Genomic DNA, 23,027 nt, shown 5'->3' with positions numbered 1-23,027 from the left:
GTTGTTTGAAATAAATTCCTCATCAACCTCCTGCATCCACACCATGCGCTGAGATGAGGAAGCTCATTCAAGAGCTTCATGACAACTTTTTTTCTTATCTACTGAAATCTGAAGTACATTGCATGAAAGGCTGAACAGAACAAGGATTTCAGTATTTTGCACTGGAAACAATATGGGCTCCCTCTGTACCATGTGCATACTCTCTCAAAAAACTCCCAAACAACACAGCTACATACTCCTCAAGAACAACCCAGTGAATATTCTACGTTCTATATTAAATACATGTGTTTCACTAAACCTTTGAGCTGTGAAAGGCCCCTCAGACTCTCCAAAGACGAAGACTGCTTGCTTTTATACTCTGCATGCTTAATGCCAAACTGACAAAACTGCCCAGGACTGCCAGAACCCCAGATTCTTCTAAAGCTGATGTGATTTAGGTGTCCATTTTCATTAGCCTTCATAGAAGTCCCACCCTGAATCTGCAGTTTCTTACCTTCATTTTGATTATACAGGACAAATGGCACAATAGGAAAAGTCTGTGCCGGTCTGTGAGGTTTACTATGCCTGGGCCACAGCTGTACAGCACTCCTTCAGAGGAGTGCTGAGCATTCCTTGCATGAGCCAGAGTCATGAGATTCAGAAGGAGAAATAAAGATTTTTCTTGACAATAGCAAAAGCCCAATCAGGCAGAAACTCAAGCACGCACTTCAGGTCAAGGGACTGCACAGGACCTAAGGCTAAAAGGGTCATTCAGGTACAGGCTGGGTAAAACGGTCTGGCTCAGGACTCCTCTTGAAGAAGAAATGGGAAGTTCTGTCCAGAAGTAGTAAAGCATAAAAGGCAAACAATTATTTTTCATCTCCTTTAACACTAACCTGTCTTTTTCCCCTGGGAGCTCTTACATGGCCTGATCTCACGATCTGTCCTAGAGCTTAAAGGAAGCTATACCAGCTTGACTCAGCCCATATACAAATGGGTCTCTGATAATATCTTCCAAAGCATTATCAGACTATTATTTGCACACCACCTATTTTTGCCAAGAATTCAGCTCTGCTACAGGGAATATATAGGTCAAATTCAGGTCTAAGTGCAAGTTTGTTACTGAAGGAACTTAGAACTAAATCTAGAACACAAAGTATAAACTTAAATGACTAGCTATGGTAATTTCTGTATGAAATTAATGTCGTAATATCACAATACCCTGTAAGATAGAAGATGTTAAAATAAAACCATTATAAAGCACTTCACCGAGATTCTAATAATGCCAGTATTTTGAGACACACAAATGGAAGAGCTGTATTAAAAGCAGCATCCAAAACCACTTAGATTTAAGGCAATCTTCTAACACACTTGATCTGCAAAGCAGATTTTTTCTGTTGTTCATTTGTCAGCTTCAGATAGTTCAACCTTGACAGTTAATTACACCGAAAAATGCATATTTTTGGATGCAGTACTTGATTTAAGAAAAGCGTATTACCTCATCTCTTGATGCAGAATCAATTTCAGCAGCCAGTGACTGGGCTTTTGTTTGCGTTGCAAAGAGATTTTTAGCTTCATAAAGACTAAGACTTAGGATCTGTCCATTAAGATCATCATTTTGGTCACGAAGTTTCTGATTCTCCTATTTAAGGATGAAGAGACATTGCTTTTAAGTTCTTCCTAGCAGGCTTCATTAAAAAAATAAATTTTTAAAATCACAGGTAGCTTGGATGGCATATGGTAAGGCTGCAAGTTTGCAAGCTAACAGCAACTCTCCTATCAGCACTGACCAGTCCTCCCTGCCTGAACCATAGATGTCTCCTATGTGCACAATTTACACCACCTGCAAAGAAGTCCTTGTCAGATGCAATGCAGGTCTTATGTGAGAATCTAAACTAGAGGTTGCAGCTATAGACATTTTTCAAAACAGTCCTGTATACATGGATCAAGAGGCCTTTCCCTGCTCACCTGCTTCAGCCGTTTTATTTCGTGCTCCATTTCCACCTCTCTGGTTTTGGCATTGAATTCACTCACGCTGGATGAAGAGCTTCTCCCACGTCCAGGACGCTCACATTCCAGCTTGTACAGCTGCAAGTGCTCCAGTTCCTTCCGCAAGTCTTCAATGAGCTGTGGGCATGCAAGCAGGCCATGTCTCTCCAGCCCCTGCACAACCAGACCTCCCTGTACGCACCCATCTCTGTGCTGCACCTCTGTACTCTGACACAAGCTCTCTGTGAGCCTGGTTGAGGCCGGACAGTCCTACAATACAGCCACATGCTCTTCTACGGAAGCCCAGTTCACTTAAACCTCTTGAAAGCCGAAAGTGGCTCTGGTTTCTAAGCTTCATGTCTGAGCGGTATAATTCCCCTTGCAAACATAGTAAAGGAAATGCTAGGGCACACATTCAAGGCTGCAAGTTCTCAAAGAGCTGTAAACCCTTTGGGTCAGGGATTGCCATTTATGAGATATTCTTGCAGCATTCATTGCACTATGGGTACCCCTCCCATAGAAACACAACCCAGTAATACATTCACTGGATATTGCATTTTCAGCATTCATTCTGCCTGTCCATTCTTTTCAGATGGGCTTCCATGCAGATGAGATGCAATTGCCTGGTCTTACACCACTCCTGACACCTACCTCCTGTGTGGCTTCCCTCTCCTTGTTAAATTCCAGTCTGTTCTGCCGCAGCTTGTCCATCATTCTCTTGTACAAATCCATCTCATCCTTCAGTCGCAGACTAGTGTCTTCCAACCTATCTGACATGCGTTGCCTTTCCTAGAACAAATGGGGAACTTCATAGCTAGCTCGTAAGTGCATGAGCCATCTTCAGTTTTACAACACAAATCTACAGACACAGCTGGTCCTAAGGCTGGCATGTGTATCAGGGCATTCCTGCCACTAAAGGTAACCAAAGTTCCAATCCCATTAGTCACCTCGTTTAGGGAAGGCAAACTAAAGAAGATGGGTCAACCACTATATGAGTTTGCTCTTACACAAATCAAGGTACTGTTAAATTGGTCAAGCACACAGGAGTTTTGTTACCTCATCTAATCTCTCAGTTTGCGATTTCAGTCGTGTGACAGTGCTTTTCAGCTCACCATTTTCTTCTTCCAGTTGCTGAACCCTGCGTCAACAACAAAAATCCTACAGCAAATGCCTCTTCAAGAATGCAGACACACAAAATAGCACGCTTTAAAAAGTCATTTCACTTGCACTTGATAAAGAGACCAGACAAGACAGTCCTTCTAATCTTAGTATTTTTTAATCACAAGCTACTGTGTGCTTTTCGTTTGTTTTTAGGGCCAAAAATGCTAGACTGACCCTCAGACTGTTATGCTTCTAACAACAGGTATCTAAAAAGAATTAAGTATGAAGAAACAATTGCAGACACAAGTGTTTGCTACAGCTGGTCACAATTCCCTCCTTGAATCCATGCCAAATACCCAGCTAAGCTGTCTCCATGGGCCACGTGGATTAAAGCATTAATGTAAAGCATCCTCCAAGCTTTTGGGCATTAGACATGCAACTGCACAGCTACTCCTCCGAACTACTAACCTGTAACCATCTGTGCACTGTCTGGTTGTGAACAGCCTACATTTCCATGCAAAGTAAAATGAAGAAAAGAAGAATTTTTACTCTGTTCTGACTGGGTGGCACCAAGATGTTAGTTACCTTGTATTTAGCAGTTCAATTTCAGTGCCCTTCTCTTTTTCATACTTGCTATATGCTTCTCTATGTCTCTTTATCTCTTCTTCCAGGGTCTGTTCTGCTGATGTTTCTTGGTCTTTCAATAGTTCTTCCAGCTCATGAACTCTAAGGAAACCAGATCTCATTAACAGCTTTACAAGTACTTTAAAAAAACAAAAGCATGCAACTTCATTGCTTCTCCCTTTCCTCCCCATTCCTTTGTGTCATTCTACTTCACCACCTTTGCTAGCATTTAACCTCCTCTAATATCTCTCATTTAGAATTAAGTAGTATCAGTTCATCTATTATTCTTTCATTCTCCGTCTCAAGAAGCTGTGACTATGACCCAGCCTTCTGTCTTGCTATGTGCAAGAAAAACAAACCAGGGGCAACCTGTCTTGTAAGAGACAAGTTTCCTCTGTACAAGTCAGTAACACCTCTGTACTAAGAAACTTGCTTGTAAGGCCTCTGCTCGCTGAAAATAGTCCACTTGGATTTCTCTGAGAAAGCCTTCTTTTACCTGTCAGCACTGAGGCAGAAGAATTGGTCATAGTCTACAGGTACAGCTGCTCCTTCCCTACAACTCTGTTCTTGCTTTGCTCTGACATGGCAGAGACCTGGCTCCGTGCTTTATTACCTGTGAACTAGCTGTGTGTTCTCTTGTTTCAGCTTGCTCTTCAGGTCACCATTTGTCAGGCTATCATTCTCCAGTTCTGTCACCTTTTTTTCTAGGTATGTTACCTGGAAGGGGACATGGAAAAGAATTGAGAGTTTGAATCTAACTTTAATACATCCCTTCACTGTTCCTAACTGGCATCTAGCTACGCTACCCTTTTTAAGGGGAGCATATTTCCCTGCAAATTCACCCAGTGATGAAATCAAGCTCCGAAACTTTGAGTTGCCCAGACCCTGCATTTTCCTTGAAGGCTATCAATGTAAATATACAGTAAAGAAGTAACACAATGCCTAGGTGTGTACTTGCACAGTTATTGCATTTTTGTGAAGCGAAGTCACAATATTAATGAAATATTAAGGATGTTTTCAATGAGCTACTTCAGATCACTGGCAACTGTGAGCAAGAGAGCTTTGTCAGTTGATGCATGTCTCCAGCAGGATTCTGCTGGGTACAGTAACCTTAGTGCACACAGCTCCTCACCTTTTCAGTGATATCGTTATCACAGGAGTCTATACTGTCTCTGAACAGGTCTTCTGTGCTGCCATTACTGCTGCTGAAGTTACTGTTGTGGAAGAGTTGTCTGAAAGATCAGAAGGGTAGTTATTTTACTTGATGAGGATGAAGGAGAAAGCCTGGGCACTGTCTTATAGCCTGGCTTTGCACTTTGAATGTCTGATGCTAAAATCTGTGTAATCATTTCAGTGACAATTACAATTGTTGAAGTCTTACAAGGGACTGGTAACTAAATGAAGTCATACTGAGCACAATAAATGACATTAGTTCTAGGGTTCTTTGTTGCTTTTGATAGAATCTGCCACCAGCATTAACATAGTTTAAAAATTACTCAGCCTTATTCACACTGCGTACTGAGTTGTATTTGCCTTATTAGAAATTTAAAATAAGGCCACCACTGCACACTGGTTGGTACAGTTAATCTAGAAGATTTCACACAGTAAAAACTTATTTAAGAAACAGAAAAAAGGAAATCTCAAGCAGTTCCCACTATAGATTTGTGTCAAATACACAACACTGGAGTTCATCTAAAATATTCTTGAAACTTAAAGCCCTCCCCAGCCCAGGGCTGGTTCATTCAAAGGAATATTACAGTTCTCTAAGTCCTTTTTAAAGGGATGCTCTTGCTTTCCTTTGCTTTTTGGCAACAATAACAAAAAGGGCCACATTATGAGGGTGAAAGAAGCAATAGCTGGACTGATGGAATAGCAGTATAAACGGAAGAAAGCTGGCAGACAAGAAAGCAACTATCTGTGTTCTGAACAGAGCTCTTTCCAGTTCAGGGGCCTGCCTCAAGACTAGCAGTGACTTCAGTACTCTGTAACATCTCTATCCAAATACAGGCCCCTTCCCTGAGAACTTGTCTTGGTACATTTTTGTTTTCTGAAACTTATTCCTCCTCTCCGTTCCCACCCCCACTTATGGAATTGTTACAGCTGATTCCACATGTATTCATAAAAAAGTTGAAGACTCTTACCTTCCAAAAGCTGTGCTTGATATTTTCCTGTTAGGGCTACATGGATACAGAGGGAATGATACAGGAATTAAACACTTATTTGAGTGTTGGATTCAATCTTAAACTTCGGCTGAATTACACAATGAAACATACTATTGACTTTTTTAGCAGAGTAAGAAAATGATTCCGTGAACAGTACTATTAGGCAACTTAATCAAAAGCTGCAGTTACCAACAACATTAAGATGAGTGGAGCCACAAATTACTGTGATCATTAATGAGTCAATTTGCAAATACTGTTATATTTAGCAGAGATTTGTCAGTGTAAATCAGAGTGAAACTAACATTAGAAACACCACAAAGGGACACTGAGTTAGTGATGGACATTTATTCTGGATGCCCAGTTTTTAGATTATTTTATAAACAGTTTATCCTTCCTCATAATGCTTCCCAGTTCAGTACAGGAACTGAGACGCTTCCTTTCCATTTTTACAGTTCCCTTTTGTAGCCACAGGCCAGTATTACCTAAATGAAGGACTAGACCTCAGACAAAAGCACTCAAACCAAATCAAAATATCCAGCTGCATATCTTGATAAGAGAATGTCTCATCTCTGTGTGCAGCACACAGACCCACAGCTCTTTGTCAGAGCATTGCTCTCTTTCAGCCAGGTACATATAGCCTCACTCATAAAATTACCAATGCTCCAGCTGGTCACAGTCTGGGTGTTAGCAGACTCCTTGCTAGGGCAGGAACGTTGTTCATATCAAATACTATGCTGCTGTGTCATCAAGAGAAGAAGCAGTGCAGTGCGCTCTGTGCCAAGGACTATGAAGACAGGCAGGATTTACATTCAGTTTCTAGGGGGAGCTAGAAGCCCACCAAAATAATTCCATCAAAAACCTTAGATGATTGTTGTAAGCACTGGATTCTTTCCAAGTGCTCAGTACAGTTTAGAAGTGGATGAAGTGGCAGAGATAGAAGTGTCAGGAAAAAGCTGAAATTGCACAGAACCCCAAAAGTAACTTCTGCCATAGAATTCATTGTTTTTCCAAGTTCCCTTGAGGACAAAAAAATTCCTACAGGAATGAAGTACCTCTGCTGACCAACAGCTTTAGGAGAGGCCTATGTAAGGTTGCATGTATTAGCTAAGGATCTGCCAGGTCACTCCTTCCCACCCGGAGAAGAGTAGCTAACTGTAGATCTGCACTAAGCTGCACAGCAGACCCCAATTCCTGAGAAAAAATCCTGGAAATAGCACTCTCACTCTGCAATCAGGAGTTCATTGCTTAAAATACTTGAGTTTATTAATGCTATCTGCACCTTAAGTCGGAAAAATACTTACTAGGTAATGAATACCAGCATTTTGGTTCAGGCTAAATGTCAAGGTCTGAATTTCTTACTGTTTTGTAAGAACACCACATATGTAAGACAGAATGGGAGAATGGGACACAGGGAAGGAAAGGACTCTTGCTTCCTCTCCTCCTGCCACTAGCTAGTCCCATTTCAAGGAGGCATTGCTAAAAGCAGTGCAATAGGCTGCTTACCTGTTTGCTTTCAAGTTTTTCAGCCTGGCTTCCAAATCGTTGAGTAGATTTATCTTTTTGCAGCACTGTGAGCAGTAAACATCCAGTAACTCGCTGTTATAAACATGCCTCATTTTTCGGGGTGTTTGGCCAGCGCTGTTTGCAGGAAAGGAGAGATGTTACCGGCTATAGTAACCAACTCACAACAGGTTTTCCTCTTGACTGCATGTCTGTGTGTCAGAATTGCAGATGAAGGACTTGGGGAGCCACCTCTAACCACAGCTCATCTAACTCAGAGCTGTTGATGGAGAATGCTAGTCTTAGGGCAAGTCTACCCGAGTTGAGGCTCACATGTTCCGGGTGTCAGTGAAAAGAATCAGTTTGGGTGACTAGAAGAACAGCTAAAGGTATACAGAGTCCATGCGATGCACGTAGCAAAAGCAGCTACATGAGTATGTCCCACCTCAACAATGTTCCCCCCTAAATCTGTCCACCTTCTGACTAGAGCCTGGCATGCAACCTGAAGAATCTTTTCTCCAAGGGAAAGAGAGGAAGATGAAAAACAGAGTGGTCTGGTAAGAAGTAGTCACACAAACCCCCTCAGATGGTAGGACGGAAGGAACCCTAGAATGAGGGAGGGAGGGAGAAGTGCACATAGGTCTAAAGAGGAGATAGCAGTAGCTCTTGGCATGATAAAGAGAAAATAAACTCAAATAAAAGACAGCAATCATGGCATGAAGTGCACAGAACCCCAGGAATGAGAATGGAAAGGGCTGCATAGACCTGAGGAAACAGGGGATGAAGGACACAAGCCATCATCATGAAGGGTCTCTGGAGAGGGGTGCTGGCTCTGCATGCACGACAGAGATGGCAAGGCTGGATTGCAGAAGTGCTTGAAACAGAGGGTAGCACATGGGGGTTGCATGCAGAACACAGGGATACGGTGAGCTTGTCCTGTGTTGGCAATGAAGCACAAGACCTTCACGGTTATCGATCCAAGCAGACAAATCCTAGAGCATCTTCACACTTGGCTCTTCCCCAACCCTATCCACCCGTTCCCTTGCTTGGGAATCAGCCACTGACTTGGCCACAGGATGTAAAAGCTACAGAGACTGAGGTCACATGCAGGAACCTGGTGGACTGTAGTGGCATTTCCAGCTCCTAATAGACAGCAGCTACTTGCTTATGTTTTCCAAGACATTCAAAGTCAATATGGATGCTTATTTCAAATAACCCCCTGTCCATATACAGCACTTCACCTTACAGGTTAGCGCAAGGGATCTGTAGTATCAGAACACTAAAGAGAAGCAGCTCTCTCACAGATCTTCCCTCCGCTGTATCAGGGCTGGTGGATAGCATTCAGTTGGTTTCCAGTTTGCAGCAGATAACTGTGAAACCCTACAGTTTGCAATAGAAAAATCTCTACAAGCAAAACAGCCCAGTTATTTCAACAGAATCCAACAGAGGTTACCAGAAACAACATATTTACTATATCTCTTATTAATAATGTAGCCTGTCAGTTGGAGGGCAGAAAATGAATGGATAACATTTTGGTTTTAAGATGAGTCTACGTAATCAGTGTAAACTCTGGTATGGTCACCCATGCTCAGAGAAGGACAAAACTGAAAAACTGTTTGTTAATGAATAAGGAGCAACCTGGAAGATACAGATGAGCCAAGGTCAGAGTAGGCGTTGGTTCTGGTCTCATCATCAGGACATGGGCTACTGGGAGTAAAATCCACATCATCTCCTTCCCCATAGTCTTCAAACTGTTCTTCATTACTGATCAGAGAGGCGGTGGAATAAGTTGAGAGGTCAGATGCTGCAGAAGGGTTGTGAGGACTTGACCTGAAACAAGAGGTCAAAACGTCTCGAAGGCAGACTTTGATAGCATCTCACCTCACACGGAATCTTCCGCCTTTACAGCTTGTCTCCTCATTTGAGGTTATAACCCACTTTGTGTTAAAAAACTATAGAGCCCTAAACACATCTGATGTGTATTTGACAGTGCCTTGAAAGACAAGAGCATGAGAATCTATGAACAAACTACCTGTGAGACAGGTTTGGATCAACACAAACCATTTCACTTTAAAGAGCACACCTCAACAATCCTCAGTCACCATTTCCATGTTGTGGTGAACATCGCTGCTTATGGGACTTCCGATCTGAATGCAGGAACTGTTCAGCTAAGTCTGAAATGCACGGGGTAGCGAAAAGAACAGGTACAAGACAAAGGCTGTCACTCTATTCCACAATCAGAGTTTCCCAGTAATCCCCATAAACCCTCTCCCACACCCCATGAGTTCCAGCCACACTCTCTTTTGTGTGGTCAGAAACAAACTTCAGCTCACTGCATGCCAGAGTCACCTACTGATGTGACCTAACGGAGACTGGGTTCCCACCCTTCCTTCCATCATGACAAAACGTGTCTTTCAGAGGAGATGGGCCACAGGAAAAGGCTGCTTTACTGTCAGAGAAGTACCTAAAATAATGCCAAACCCACAGGGAATGGCAGAACCCTGTGACCTCAGAGAGAGAGGGCATACAGGTATAGATCAGCAGAGCCAGGCACCATAGGAAAGCACCTGGCAGAGCAGTTTTGAGCACATCACATCTAATACAACAGAGTAAGTTTGCTGCAGAGGGTGCATGGTGATTCTCCTGCCCAGAGTCCAGACCACCCTGCAGTCATGCAGCATGCTATCTTGCAGAGGCAGATATTTTACACAGATTTGCTCAGCTCCCACCTCAGTAAGGCATTCCAACAGACAATCCAATAAATTTGCATACAAGTTCTTATAAACAAACTTCTCCCTACAGAAAATGCAAGTCTACGACCTGAAACACATACTCCACTTCAGAAGCCCTGGAGCTGCCCAACACATTACTGTGTTCCTACTACAAAACAGAATCCAGTGCCTCAATACAGTACAGTCTGCTGACACTGTGCGGATTGGGTTAAATTTTTCAGCCCCTCTGCTTCAGTGCACGGTGCTTGCATCTTCAACTCCACTAGTTGAGCCACAGGACAGTAGCTCCCAGCTGATGTTCTCCAGCAGCTCAACAGTATTGCCTCCTAGGTTTCTTCTGGATCTGCCTAGAGCCTCTTAACCATACCCTGCACTTCTGCAAACAGGGAGATTCCTCTTCCCGTAATACTACATTTGTGAACTGTAAACAAGAGATGCAACAGTGTTCCTCTGGCCTATGGTGCAAGCATTATTTGCATATCCCTTCCTCCAAAAGCAATTAGTAGAAGAGGAAGCCTGCCAACTTTTCAGATGTATGCTCTTTTGTTTCTCCTGTTTTGATGAGATCCATTTATAACCTGCAATTCATTTATCTAATTCACATTAACAGAAATTGGGGCAAGTCAAGCCTGGCACACTATTAAAGGATGAAGATAGGAACACTCATGCTAGAAATAGATCGAACTTACCAAGGCTTCTTGGCTGGGAGATCTATTAGTGAGAAGCTCAACACATCACACAAACATCTATTCTTAAAGAGCTGCTGTGCCACGAACATACTGTGTATTGCTAAGATCTGGGTAACTCCAACTGCTGTTTGCATCTCTCCATGTTGTTACACCAACTCAGTTTAGGAAGAAGAAGCTCCTCATAACACTTCCACCACAGACGGAGGTGAGTTACCATCCCAGCTGAGGACTGATCACACATACTTGTCCATAAAATCCACTTTCCAGCACAACAGCCCTGGAACATCACCACTTGCCAACAGACTGGAACAGTAGCCCATTATCCCTCGTGCATTGCCTGGCTAAATTTCTTTTACGGCAGCTACACAAACAGTCACCACTGCTGGATCCACTTTTAATTTGTAGTTATTCCTAAACTTTGCCAAACTTTATATAAGTCCATGCTCACAGTAGATCCTGAACTCATAACCAGCCACAGGCTGAAATTGTCTAGGAATTGCACAGTCATTTTCAAGGGAGCTGCTAAAAGCAGCCAGTTTTCTCCATTTTAATACTTTCTGATTTTAGAAATGCTTTCAGGTTTGTTTTTTTCTAAAGCTGTTTTTCCCCATTCTAACACTGTCTGATTGCAAAAATGCTTTTCAGGTTTGTTTCTTTTAAAAGCTCTTTCCTGTTCTTCAGAGCAGGACTTCACAGGGCTGACACACCTGATACGCAGCCCACCTGCTTCTTCAACAAGCAGCTATCACGGTTTGGCCAAGGTAAAAATCTCTATTGTCTTTTAACATAAAAGCCTGAAGCTTCCCAAGCGTTTTCCCACAGATTTACCAAAGCTGAGGGGGCCTCAGAGGACAAACCAAGATCTATCAGTAGTAGCACAATAGCTCTTAGTAGTTCCTGCCCTCAGTAGAAGGAGAGTACAGGATGCACAATGCCTCCCCCACCCCCTTCACCAGAGCCTGAACAGCACAGCTGGGAGGAAAGATCCTAATTTCAAACACAGTATGGGTAAAAGTCAGTGACCGCAAGGATTGGTACTTTGAAGAACTGGGCACCACAAGGCAAGGAGACAGGATTGATAAAGAGCAGATGAAAACAGGAATTATCTTGATAAAGTCTCTGGGATTGCTTGGGCAAATGGGAGAAGGCCAGATCTCAGCCAGCTGGGAAATTTGGGAGGAGGGTAGGAATGAGGCTGCACTGAGAGCATCTGAGGAGTCCCAGGAGAGAGAAGGAGGACTGTCTTAGCAGTGAAAGAAGCTCAAGAGGCACAAATCAAGACAAGCAAAAATAGGGAAGACAGGGCAGAGGCTTACAAAGCAAGCCCAGCTGAGCTCCGTCCTGTGGTACTGCATTAACTCAGTTCAAAGCAGGATTAAATCAAGTTGGGTCCTTTCCCTGCCCCCAGTCAGCTTTCAGCAACAGCCCCAGGTACACACCTGGGAAGAGTCAAGTTAGGATTACAGAGACATCTTGTGTTAACAGCAAGCTATGGTTACACACACACATGCCAGGACACCCCGTGTTAAACACAATTTACTGTTGCACACTAAAGGTTATGGAAAATTAGAAACACAGAATTAACTTGGTACATAAAGCTGCAAAGCAAATCTGCAGAGCCCACGTTTTCGGATAACTAGATTACAAAAGACTAAAGTAGCACTGCCCATATTGCACTCCTTTGCAGGAAGTATTTGTTTTAATTCAGCATATAAAGGTTTTGGGAACACAGAAGATCCTAAGTTTTGGGGCATGCTAATGAAGTGATCCATTCTGGAGAGACCCAACACTTCCACTTCAACACACAACATGCAAGTCCCATGAGTGCTCGCAGAACATGCCAGAAGGAGCCAGGACTGAATTATCTAAGCCACTTAGGGGACCTAGACATCCATCTCCCTTACACTGTAAATTGATATTAAGTTTCTAAATCCTTCAGGCATCCTCAGCCTCCCACAGTATGATTTAGTCACACGAAGATTCCTTCCTCCCTGGTCCTTTTGCACATGCCTCAAAACAGGGGTGCCATGGGGCAAAACCACCACTCACTTGTCACCAGGCAGAAACAGGCCACCAAGCACACTGTCCTTCTCCTCGCTCCGACACACGTCGGAGGCCTCCGAGCTCTGGGCGCTCTCAATAGCACTGTCCATGTCAGATTCATGGTGAACTTCTTGCTGTGCTAGAGTCATCGCGTCGTCATCAGGGAAGAGCTCCGACTCACTGTAGGCGCTTTCACTGTCCAAGTAGGTGCAGTCCTGGATTTCGCTACCCTGGCAAAAGAAGAATGGGGAGTCAATTCAGATCATCCTTCAAGGCAGTTAGACGGATACAGGAGAAGCAATAAACCACTCTGGATGCCCTGGTAAGCAAGAGTGACACTAGATAAAAGCCATAAACCAAAAAGGCTGACGTCCTTAACAAAGCCAGTTCTTTAAGCCCCTGAGGAACCTGGCACCTTCCAGAAAGGCTCAAATACCATCTCCGACTCTTCTATAGCAGAGGGACACAACGCCCAGGTATAAAAGGCAGTCAGCTTTGCCCTATTTCACTACCAAAACGCACTTGAAATAATAAATATCCTCAAAGTTTGCTTTATAAAAGAGGCATCCTTTGAAAGAATACATAAAGTCACTAAGAGTTGTTCTGTGATTAATGTTATCAATTAAACAAAAGCAAGCCCAAAAAGTCTAACAGTTTACTCTGTCTTCGAGGATGGGCAAAAATATACAGTGAAAAAAAAAGCTGGCAGGTGTTAAAACATTTATGGTAAGTCTTGGTGACAATCAAAGATATAAGAGAGCAGGGAAAAAAAACAAAGCCAAAGCCATCTGTTCCTGCTTCCTGGAGCTGCAAGCCTTGATTAAGTATCAACTAAAATAAGACATCATTCTCATTACTGCAACACTTTGCTCTAGCTGTTTGTCTCCTCCCTCCCCTTCTTGCCCCATGAACACTCACAATAGCCAAGATAAGCTGTTCTCTATTTGCTTCTCCCTGAGGGACAAATAAAAATTCTTAACTGAAAAAAATACAGTCTTAAGATTTTACTCTATCCTTCGATACATAACAACACAATACGGCTTTGACAATTCCCATTCAGCGTGACACAAATGACTCCAGAGTAAGTCCTGCAAATGCTCTGACTCAGAGCTCCGCTGCAAAGCTCACCTGTAAACTCCACAGGCAGCTATACCACTGAACTATTGCCAGCAAGTGAAGACAATCATGCAATTAAGGCTTAGTTAACTGGTGCAAGTAACGAAGCATTTCTTTCATGGATACACCTCATATTTAGGTCCAGCTGTCATCCTGTCCAGCTCCTTCCCCAGGAAGCCCACAGTGCTGGCAGCCTGGCACCACTGCAAACACCAGCTGCCCTTCTGGCAAGCACGTTCACTGGGACACATTTACAGTGGCATTGCTTGCAGCAGAGTCGCTTCAAGTCAACCCCTGTAGCCTCTGGACACTCCTATGCTAGAACCACGGCGGCTAAAATCCCCTTTTGCAGAACTAGCGATGTTCTATGCTGATGACACCAATTTTTCTCAGTGCCTTTTTCACCTCAACATGAGAGGAGTCAGCCAGACGGTGCAGGTTTTTAAGATTTGCAAAAACTGCTACTAGAAATGGTTGCTGCTAGAAGGTATCACTTTCCATTTTTCCTGAAATACCAATTTATATGACTGTGAAAACTCCTAGCGTATGGAGGTTTAAGAAATTCAAAACCATCCCACCTGCTCAAAACTAGTTAACTAACGAACACCCAAGCAGTGAAAAGGTCAGCTTCACCTGCAGTGTGAATCTCTAGGTACATACTCAGAGCAGATACCTGGATGCTTTTCTAGGTGAGCTTTCAACAGGTCTTCCAGGTACACAAGTAATTCCAGTAAGTCACTTCAGCACCATACAATAATAAGCACACGTGTGTGCACATGCCTTCTCCCACTTTTCTGCATCAGCCTTATTAAACCTGAAACTTTCCCTAGGTACTGCTCCAAGAGGTGTCCAAAAGGATTTATTCTTGGTCTGTGCCATGTAGTATTTATTGAAGCAATGCTGCCTCATGCAATCAAATTGATAGCTCTGAGCCGCAGCACCTTCAGCATGGCCACTATCCCTTGTCTGCAAGAAGCTGGTGGTTTGCCAGGTCCGACACCAGCCATGGAGTCTGCCCTGGCCCTGCTATAGCCCCAGGTTCTTCAGCACTGTCTTCTGACCTGCACCTTGCATCCTCACAAGCAAGCAGGGATAATGACACCATTGCTCTTTGCAAAGTACCTTGGGATCCACACAGCACAAGCAGTAAGACCTTTTCAGTAGGTGTCAAAAAAGTAGAGCTCATTAAGAGCAATTAAGAAGTTTCAGAAGTATCCACGAGTGTTTCTTTATCTAACATTTCCCCAAAGTTTTCTCCTGCACACTAAGCCCCACAGGCACAGAGCTCCTGTTTCTCTTAAAAAGTTTAATGCAATAAAGCCCTGGCTGCTGTTATGGAATTGCACCAGCTGGTAAAAGTCTGATCCAGGAGGGAAAGAGAGAGGCACAGAGCACACAGTGGAGCACTGAAGTAGGAGTACGCAAGTCACGGGAGGAAAGGAAGAAACAGCTCTTGCTCAGCCCTACCTCATGCCTTCTTCAGAGGTCTTGGAGAACTCTCTGCTTAAGCAAGTTTTTACAGCAGGAAAAATCTCACTGGCATTAAACAAATTAACACAAAAAAGTAAAGGTCAAGAAAACCATGACAGACTCCCTTTTTGTTCCCTGTAGGTAACACCACACATTTGCTATTTCTAATAATAGGAGCCTAGACGCTCTTTAAAAGAAGTCCATTAGCAATTAAATGTGCAGTGTCATCTATAAAGGCTAAGGGCTCACTTTTCTTTCCTGTCACTTTCTGGTAACCTAACCTTCACATATTTACTTGTATTAGAGTGCTGATCTATAGGTACAGTGCAGACAGTACCCATGCTGGTCAGTACCATTTATTAATTTTAAAAAGCGTAATTACTCTGCTCCTAAACTTTCGCTTCTAAGCCCCACAAAAAAAAAACAACCAAACAAAGAAAAAAAAGAAAGAAATGAGCTTTTGGAGGCAATGACCCATCATAAGCCTGAACACCTGCTTTACAGCTTCTGAAATGACTCTCTGCAAGACTTGGAACTCCTCCTGGAAGCTGGTCCTCCCTTCTGCTGGTCCCATCGGCCTGTGGGGAGCTCAGGGACTGACAGGGACTGGATAAAGGCAGAACATGGGTCAGCCAAGCTCCTTTGAGAAGCTCCCCCTCAGCTGCCCTCCGCTGCTCCCTCGCAGCAAGGAAAGCAGACACCACGCAGCACACCACAGCAGCCCCCCTCTCCTCCACAGACCTGCACAAACAAAGTGGGTGTTCAGGAGGCACATCTCAGCTGCTCTTCTGAGTACCTGGCAGCCAAATCACACACTGAAGACCCCCGCTCTTTCAAAGCAAGCAGCTTGATGAGCAATCCTGCCAGGGAGGCTCAGCTCCAGCAGCTGCATCAGCTGCTTATTCATGCTTTTAAGTGCTGAAGGTCCACCTACAATCAGTGCTGAAGATCACTGCTCCAGCAAGATGTACAGAAACTAGGACCAGTGACAGCCACCGTGCTGAAGCCTGCATGACAGCTTTCTGTGGGCAGGAATTATGTGCTTAGCTATTAAGTTTTAAGAGCTTAGGGGTGGGGAATCACTACACCCCTAATAATGCAGCATTTCTAGGCACAAAGAATAGCTCTGATGTGCAGCGCAGAAATCCTGTAAAGCATGGGTCTTGGATAACGCCACCGAGGTGTCTCTTCAGCTCCCTTGATGAAATCAGCCTTCAGTTACACATTTAACAAAAAGTTTTCCTTCTCTCGCCTAAGTAACCCGTAGAAGGAAACAAAGCACTTTCAAAACAACTAATACAGGTTAAGAAAGCTCCTCCAAGAAGTCATAATTGGGGCACATTGCTAGGCATATAGCATCCACACCTTACTGACTAAAGCTGTAAGATATTTGAAGCTGTAATTGTTCAGTGATCACACTTTCGCACAGGACCATACTTTCAATGATGCCATCTAGCACAAGCTGCTTACAGACCACACCTAAGAAAACAAAACTTCTAAAAGAAAAAAACCCCCACAAAACAAAAAAGAAAAGGCTGATTGCACATCTTAACCTCTCTAATTATTCCTTCACAGTTTAGGCATCTACAGTACTTCATGTATCAAATTAGAGGTTAGCAAGAACAGGTGTTATTCAGGTAGCCTTGAAAGAGCTAACTTGAGTTTAAACAGTATGTTAAAGACTAGGCGACACTTCTGTCCTGAGTCATTTGTTTCCAGTGTACATGCCATTAGCTGAAACCAGTAAGAGAATGAGGTTCTCACAACCTGAATATGAATCACGGTGTTTCTCATCCTGCTAGGCAGTTCCCTTCATTGTTGGCTGAGTCAAAAGAGGTAAGTTGCTGCTTATGATCTTGCAAGATTCACATAAACCCAAAACCAATCGTACATTAAAATATCACCAACACAACATAGCTGCAGGTAGCTTTAAAGCAGTAAGTACTTTGTGCTTTATCTAATCGGATGCTCAAGATAACTCCCAAGTGCTTCACAGGCAGTCGGCCAGACGCTTGTATAGCAACTGTTGAATATTCAGCAACAGTTTGCTCTATAGAAGCACCTGCTGCCCAAAGATCCAAGGCCACTTCACAGAAACTAATGAATTCCCTTCCTCGAAAGAGGCAATTGTGTGGCTGCATTGAAGCCAGATGAGTAAGCACAGCCTGCCTTTGCACAGCCACCCCAAACAGAAGCAGGAGCCAGAAGACAGGGATTCCCATAGATTCCTTCAGATCCTTGTGGGGCAGGAAAGTGGCGTCAGCATTAGGTGGGTATGGGAAAACAGCTCTGCCTTGCCCTGCGGTGACCTAGTTGGGCTTTCCCAGGTTGGAAGCAATCCCTAAAATATGCACATAAAGCAGCTGAAACCTAGTAACTTGGCTGACAGACAGGCTACATGACATGCCTACATCAATACATTCACGCTGAAGAGCAAGCCTACTTAAAATTCACTCCCATCGCAGCCAAATCACCAGCACCCCTGACATTTAGACAGCCTCCCAGTATTCCAAAGAAGACAGGGAAGAAAAGCAGATCCAAGTCTCCCATCACTGGGCAATCTGACTAACGAGAGCTGGAACCCTCACGTGCAACCAGAAACAAGAAATGCCACATGCATGTCAGCCATGGCATGTCCCTCACCAGGATCACGCCCCCGACCTGCACCCATCCGACAAGCTGAATCTGCTCGCTGTGGGGGAGATGCAAGTCTGAGTCTCTGCACCCCCACCATCCAGGTTTTTTCCCCAGCAAGAGTGCAGGAAAAGTCACCTCACTGCAACTGGAAGAGGTGCCACGTGGAGGTGTGCCAGGCTTGGCAGTCTCAGATGAAATGTTACTTACTGCTGCACATCCATCACAGAGAAAATCCAGGCTCTCTCACCTTTATTTAAGCAGCCACTGCATTGGAAGGCAAGCATTCTCTTAATTCCTGGGTAACAAAGAAGGGCGTGAAGCATTTCTCACCAGTGTGTGTTTAGAAATGCCACTCCTCTACAAACATTTGCATATTTACACCAAGTGGGCTACAAACATCTTTTAAAGCACAGATTCTCCCCCAACATATTTCCTTTCCTCTTCAGTTGTCAGGCAGGTGGGAAGATGCTGATCTACCCTTTGATCTGACTGGGAGCAGGAGAAACTTACGTAAGTGGAAAATGCAGAAGCACTAAGTAAGACCACACTTGTGCATCTGCGCCCATGAGGAAGCCGAGCAAGCCACTGCCGGCTCTCACCCACACAGCTGCAGCCAAGCACAAGGCGCAGCAGTGGCTGCCATGCGCAGCGGCGTGGCTTGCAGGTAGGCTGACGGGGGAGGGAGCAAGTCATAGAAACTGCTTCCATCTCCTGCTGCAGCATGGAAGAACACCCAGTCTCCCCACAGAGCTGGGAGTTCAAAATCTCTCAAGAGTTCCTATCAGCGTGCAGATCATGGTTATTTCACTAAGCTGCTCAAATAAGCAGCTATTCTAGGGCTACAAGTCAGTTTGCTCAACAGAACATCTTCCTCTGACTGTTTGGTTACCCAAATCTATTATTTGAAGCTCAGTTTAAGGCAAAGATTCACACACAAAGCTGCTGTGGGTATTGGAAAGGACTTCTAGGAGGAAGTTTATTTCTAAAATCCAAATATAGGATCGAGTGCTGGACAGCATGCTGGAAAGCTGGCAAAGAGTCCCCAGATGAGAGCAAGCCATGCCTGTGCTGCAGCGCACTGCCAGCCTCCTGCTTCCTTTGCAAGATAACATCTGTATCTCATACAATCGTGCAAGTCAAGGACAACAGGTTTTGACTGAAAGACCAAGCTTCAGCTTCTGGGCTGTTGATGCTGAACCACACGAGTGGAGGGCACAGAGGTTTTGAATGACTGCTTTGTGCTCTGGATAGGAAGTTCAAACTGACATGCCTTTTCCAAGGCAGAGGAGAAAGGCAGTGTGCAGCCTGGAGCCAGCCAGGGAACGGCAGGAGTCAGGAGTGTTTACACTGCTACCTGTCACTTTAATTGGCCATAATAGAGACGCCAGACCTCATCACGCACAGGGTCTAGATCCAAGCACTCCTTTTCACAGGTCATTGTTCATGCTCTGAAAGTTTTAACATTAAAAGACTTTAGCAGGCTGCTAATTTGGTTCTCTAAAGTGAAGAGGGGGCAGGGGGGAAGGTTCTTTCCCATTACTTTGACGTTGCTCCCCATCACTCCCTGGGCTGCTTCCCACTACTGGACAGCCATACGCTCATCAGCCATCACCAGAGGCTCAAAGCAAGGAGCATCCCTTTGCAAAAGAAAAAACATCCTAGACTGCTGTGTTAGGAAGAAAAGTGCATCCCCTTCACCTTCAGCACGGCCAGGGCCAGCACATCAACCACAGTTCAGAATAAAACCCACCAGACTGTTTGGCATCTTGTTCCAACACTGATTAGGGCACTTTCAGCTCTGAGCTGCAAGACAGTTTCCGTTCTCTCTCACATACCTAGAAAAAGAGGTGCGAAGTGGCACAATGCTGGTATACCATGAGGATGTCACTCAGGAATCCCTAAGGTGCTGTGCAAGCTGCCAGACTTCGGCAGACCGGTGGCACAGCCCTTCCCATGCAGGGAACTGCTAGGACATACCAAGGCAGATACCTGCCTGCCACCCCCTCCTCCAGGGCACGGCACCCAAGTTCAGCAACCGCCGCCGAAGTGAGCCATGGTCAACATCGCATTGCACGCGTAGGGGTGCTGCAGCCCTTGGTTTAAAAAAGCTGGTATACAACTAAATAAAGAAATAATTATTCACGATACTTGCCTAAAAAGATCTACGCAGCAGATAATAAACGTGACATGATTAACCCTCTTGAGAAGCCTTTGCCTTGAGATGAGACAACCTCTTTCTATTTTTAAAGTCAGAACAGCACTAACAGGGAGGGAAGACAGAAAATGTCAAACTCTTACCAAGGCCCGTTTCCTAGGACTGACGCGCAGGCCTGCCCCTGGGGCAGTGGGGCCAGCCAAGGTGGCACATCTCAGGCAGCAGTGGTCACCATTATGTTGACACGTACAGTGTGTGACAAAACTACGCAGACCATGTCTGGGGTCCATAGAGCCAACCGCAGGCAGGATGTCACAGCGCTGCCCGTGCACAGGAAGCGCAGAGCTGCAGTTCACAGCAAAAGGCACGCGAAAAACATCCCAGCGTAGACCAGCCTTTAAAACCAAGGGCCAGAGGTAAAGGTCAGCTTATGGTATTTTGAAGCAATACTACAAATGAACACCTCTACCATGTCGAAGAGAGCTGGAGGCTGCTTGCAAAGAAATGTCTTTATTTTAAGCCTGAAGCACAGTCCAGTGCTTGCTTCTCAGTTCAGTTCCTTAATTAACCGAGTCTGTAAGTTACAAGATGCTCTTTGCAAATGGTGCTTGCTGCTCAGGAGACAGCTGAGCTCACACGCTAACTTGTTTTCCTTGACAAGCCTCAAGGTCACCCAGTCGGGCACTCAGTAAATAGCAAAAAAACCCCTTGCATCATACTCGCCCACAGGTGCTGCAGGCACATGGGTGAAGAGCTCTTTGAGCAGACTTAGCGCTGCTCCACACCTGGGCGAGGAGGAGGGTACTCCGAGTATCCCCAAGAGTACTGCTAGGTACAAACAGTGTGAAGAACAGGCAGACGCTGTCCCAGGCAGGCACAATTCTGCCTATGTCTAAGCTAATTATTTACAGGAGCCCTGATCAAATTCCCTTCCCCCAAAGAATCTGGAAACTATAATATTTGCATTTCTTTTGTATAATACTGCAAAAGTTTGGCCTCCAGCAAACACAAGGAAATAAAGGCATTTAAAGGAAAACAAAGAAAACAGGATTTTTTGCCTCACAAATCGTATTTCTGTCTTCCCACCCACCCGGGCTAGATTACACTGCAGTCTCCAGAGGGGAGGAATGACTGGGGAACGGGAGAAACTTCAGACCCCAAGAGGTAGAGAAACATCTCGAGTTTCCCCAGCGCCATAAGAAATCCAGCCATGCTTGATGATGAATAGTTTACGTTGGCAAGCAGAGGGAAATCATTAAGGATGTGGCTTTGCTCTAGTTTATAGAGAAACACTTCCCAGAGCTCATTGGTCAGTGTGAATGCAGACAAGCCTAAAAACTAATTTACTTCATGTTTAAGAAATACTGAAGTAGCTCTGAAGAGCTCTTCATTAGGAGGAGGAAGGAGCTCCAGGACCTTGGCTGCTCTTCAGCTGGTGGCTGGGCAAACCGCAGGTTAAGGCGTCTCTGCTGCAGGAATAACTGGAATTGCAGCCTTTATCCAGCAAAGTTTGCAAGCACTGCTTTTTTTTAAAAAAATCAGTTTCCCCATCTATTTATAAAAGTAATTTTATTTATTTTTAAAGAAAGGCTCTCACGTACCTGCTTTTTTAGTTTCTTACAATGAAGTGAAAGCACTGAATTGTATTGTAGAAGGGCTGCCAAGCACATCATACCACTCGACAAATGACAAACACAAATGAAGAACCCAGTGATCATAAACTCTGGCACAGTCAACAAACTGTTTTTTCACTTATATGGTAAAATACAAAACATGGCTTATTTTAGAGTTTACAGCTATGTGTAGGCAGGAGATAGTTCTACCCTTGAACCTGCACAGACAAAACAGATGGCAATCAAGTAAAAAACATTTGTAGCAACATTAGTTTACACACCGAAAACAGGGTTCAAAGCAGAGCCATACCCAGAGACCCCTACTACTAACCAGTGGTGTTAGCTGCAACACAGTGCCCAAAGCATGGTTTTGTGTTCAGTACAGCTATCAACCTAAATGCCTATAGTAAGATCAAAAGGAATTACGTTGTGCTGCAATTCAGAATTTAAGGGCTCAGCTAACCAAATATGGGAAGCATTTGAGAATATTAATGTTTGAATAACGGTTAATTCAACAGCAACCCATGATTAGTTTTATAACCATTTAAAATCTTTCACTAGGACGCTGTATTCAAAAGACTGAAAGAATTAAGATCAAGGTGTGCTTAACATGTGACAGGACTGGTTAATCAATAACTGAAGCAAAGCTATTTCATTCCCCTTCCCATTTTGGCATGGAAAGTGTTCTGTTTTGCAGCCTTTGCACATGGCTAAGATCCCCCAACCACCACGGTGGCAAGAGCCGTGACAAGGCAACCACAGCTGAGAAACATCTGTATGTCAGGTGGCTTCTGGGAGACTTGCTGCTGTTTGCAGTAATTCTTCAAACAACAAGTTAAAAGAAGCCCAATTAAAAGAAGTTTTAAAACTGCTTGAAGGTTACCACATCGAGCATCGGGAACAGCTCAAGCTCCTTTCAGTTGGGGCAGATGTTGCCAAACAGCCAGAAGAAAATCCACTGTCCCCTTCTGTACCCAGTTGTGTGAATAACATTCCACACTACCGAACTCACCCGGTGGGGACACCATGTTATTCCCCTCTCCTCAAAAGTCAGAAGGGCCACAGGCAGAAAAATCTCTCGCATCACCAACACCACCGCTTCACTTCTTACTGAGAACCAAGAAATGATTAGGGACAGCAGTCTAGTCCCATCACTGGGGTGCAACCCCACATTCAGCACACCACCTGACTGGAGTAAGATCATTTTGAATGGGAAC

General features: G+C 44.3%; 1 protein-coding gene across 3 annotated transcripts in view; it reads right to left on the bottom strand.

Annotated features, from left to right (window-relative positions):
- Positions 1-23,027, bottom strand: part of RAB11FIP4 (RAB11 family interacting protein 4) — a 130,307-nt gene that overhangs the window by 6,862 nt on the left and 100,418 nt on the right. For 2 of the 3 annotated variants that reach the window (XM_040581902.1, XM_040581904.1), the window contains 11 exons: positions 12,826-13,049; positions 8,994-9,185; positions 7,359-7,493; positions 5,835-5,870; positions 4,826-4,925; positions 4,307-4,410; positions 3,655-3,795; positions 3,025-3,106; positions 2,620-2,757; positions 1,948-2,106; positions 1,478-1,621 (listed from right to left, as the gene is read on the bottom strand). In XM_040581902.1, the coding sequence (XP_040437836.1) occupies positions 1,478-1,621; positions 1,948-2,106; positions 2,620-2,757; positions 3,025-3,106; positions 3,655-3,795; positions 4,307-4,410; positions 4,826-4,925; positions 5,835-5,870; positions 7,359-7,493; positions 8,994-9,185; positions 12,826-13,049 (1,455 nt within the window). The remainder of the gene's footprint in view (positions 1-1,477; positions 1,622-1,947; positions 2,107-2,619; positions 2,758-3,024; positions 3,107-3,654; positions 3,796-4,306; positions 4,411-4,825; positions 4,926-5,834; positions 5,871-7,358; positions 7,494-8,993; positions 9,186-12,825; positions 13,050-23,027) is intronic. The other variant, XM_040581903.1, reaches the window with a different exon arrangement.

Source organism: Falco naumanni, chromosome 1 (assembly GCF_017639655.2).
Source record: "Falco naumanni isolate bFalNau1 chromosome 1, bFalNau1.pat, whole genome shotgun sequence".
In the NCBI taxonomy this organism is placed as follows: domain Eukaryota; kingdom Metazoa; phylum Chordata; class Aves; order Falconiformes; family Falconidae; genus Falco; species Falco naumanni.
Note: the sequence above shows the minus strand (reverse complement) of the source record. Positions and strands in the feature narration are given on the sequence as shown.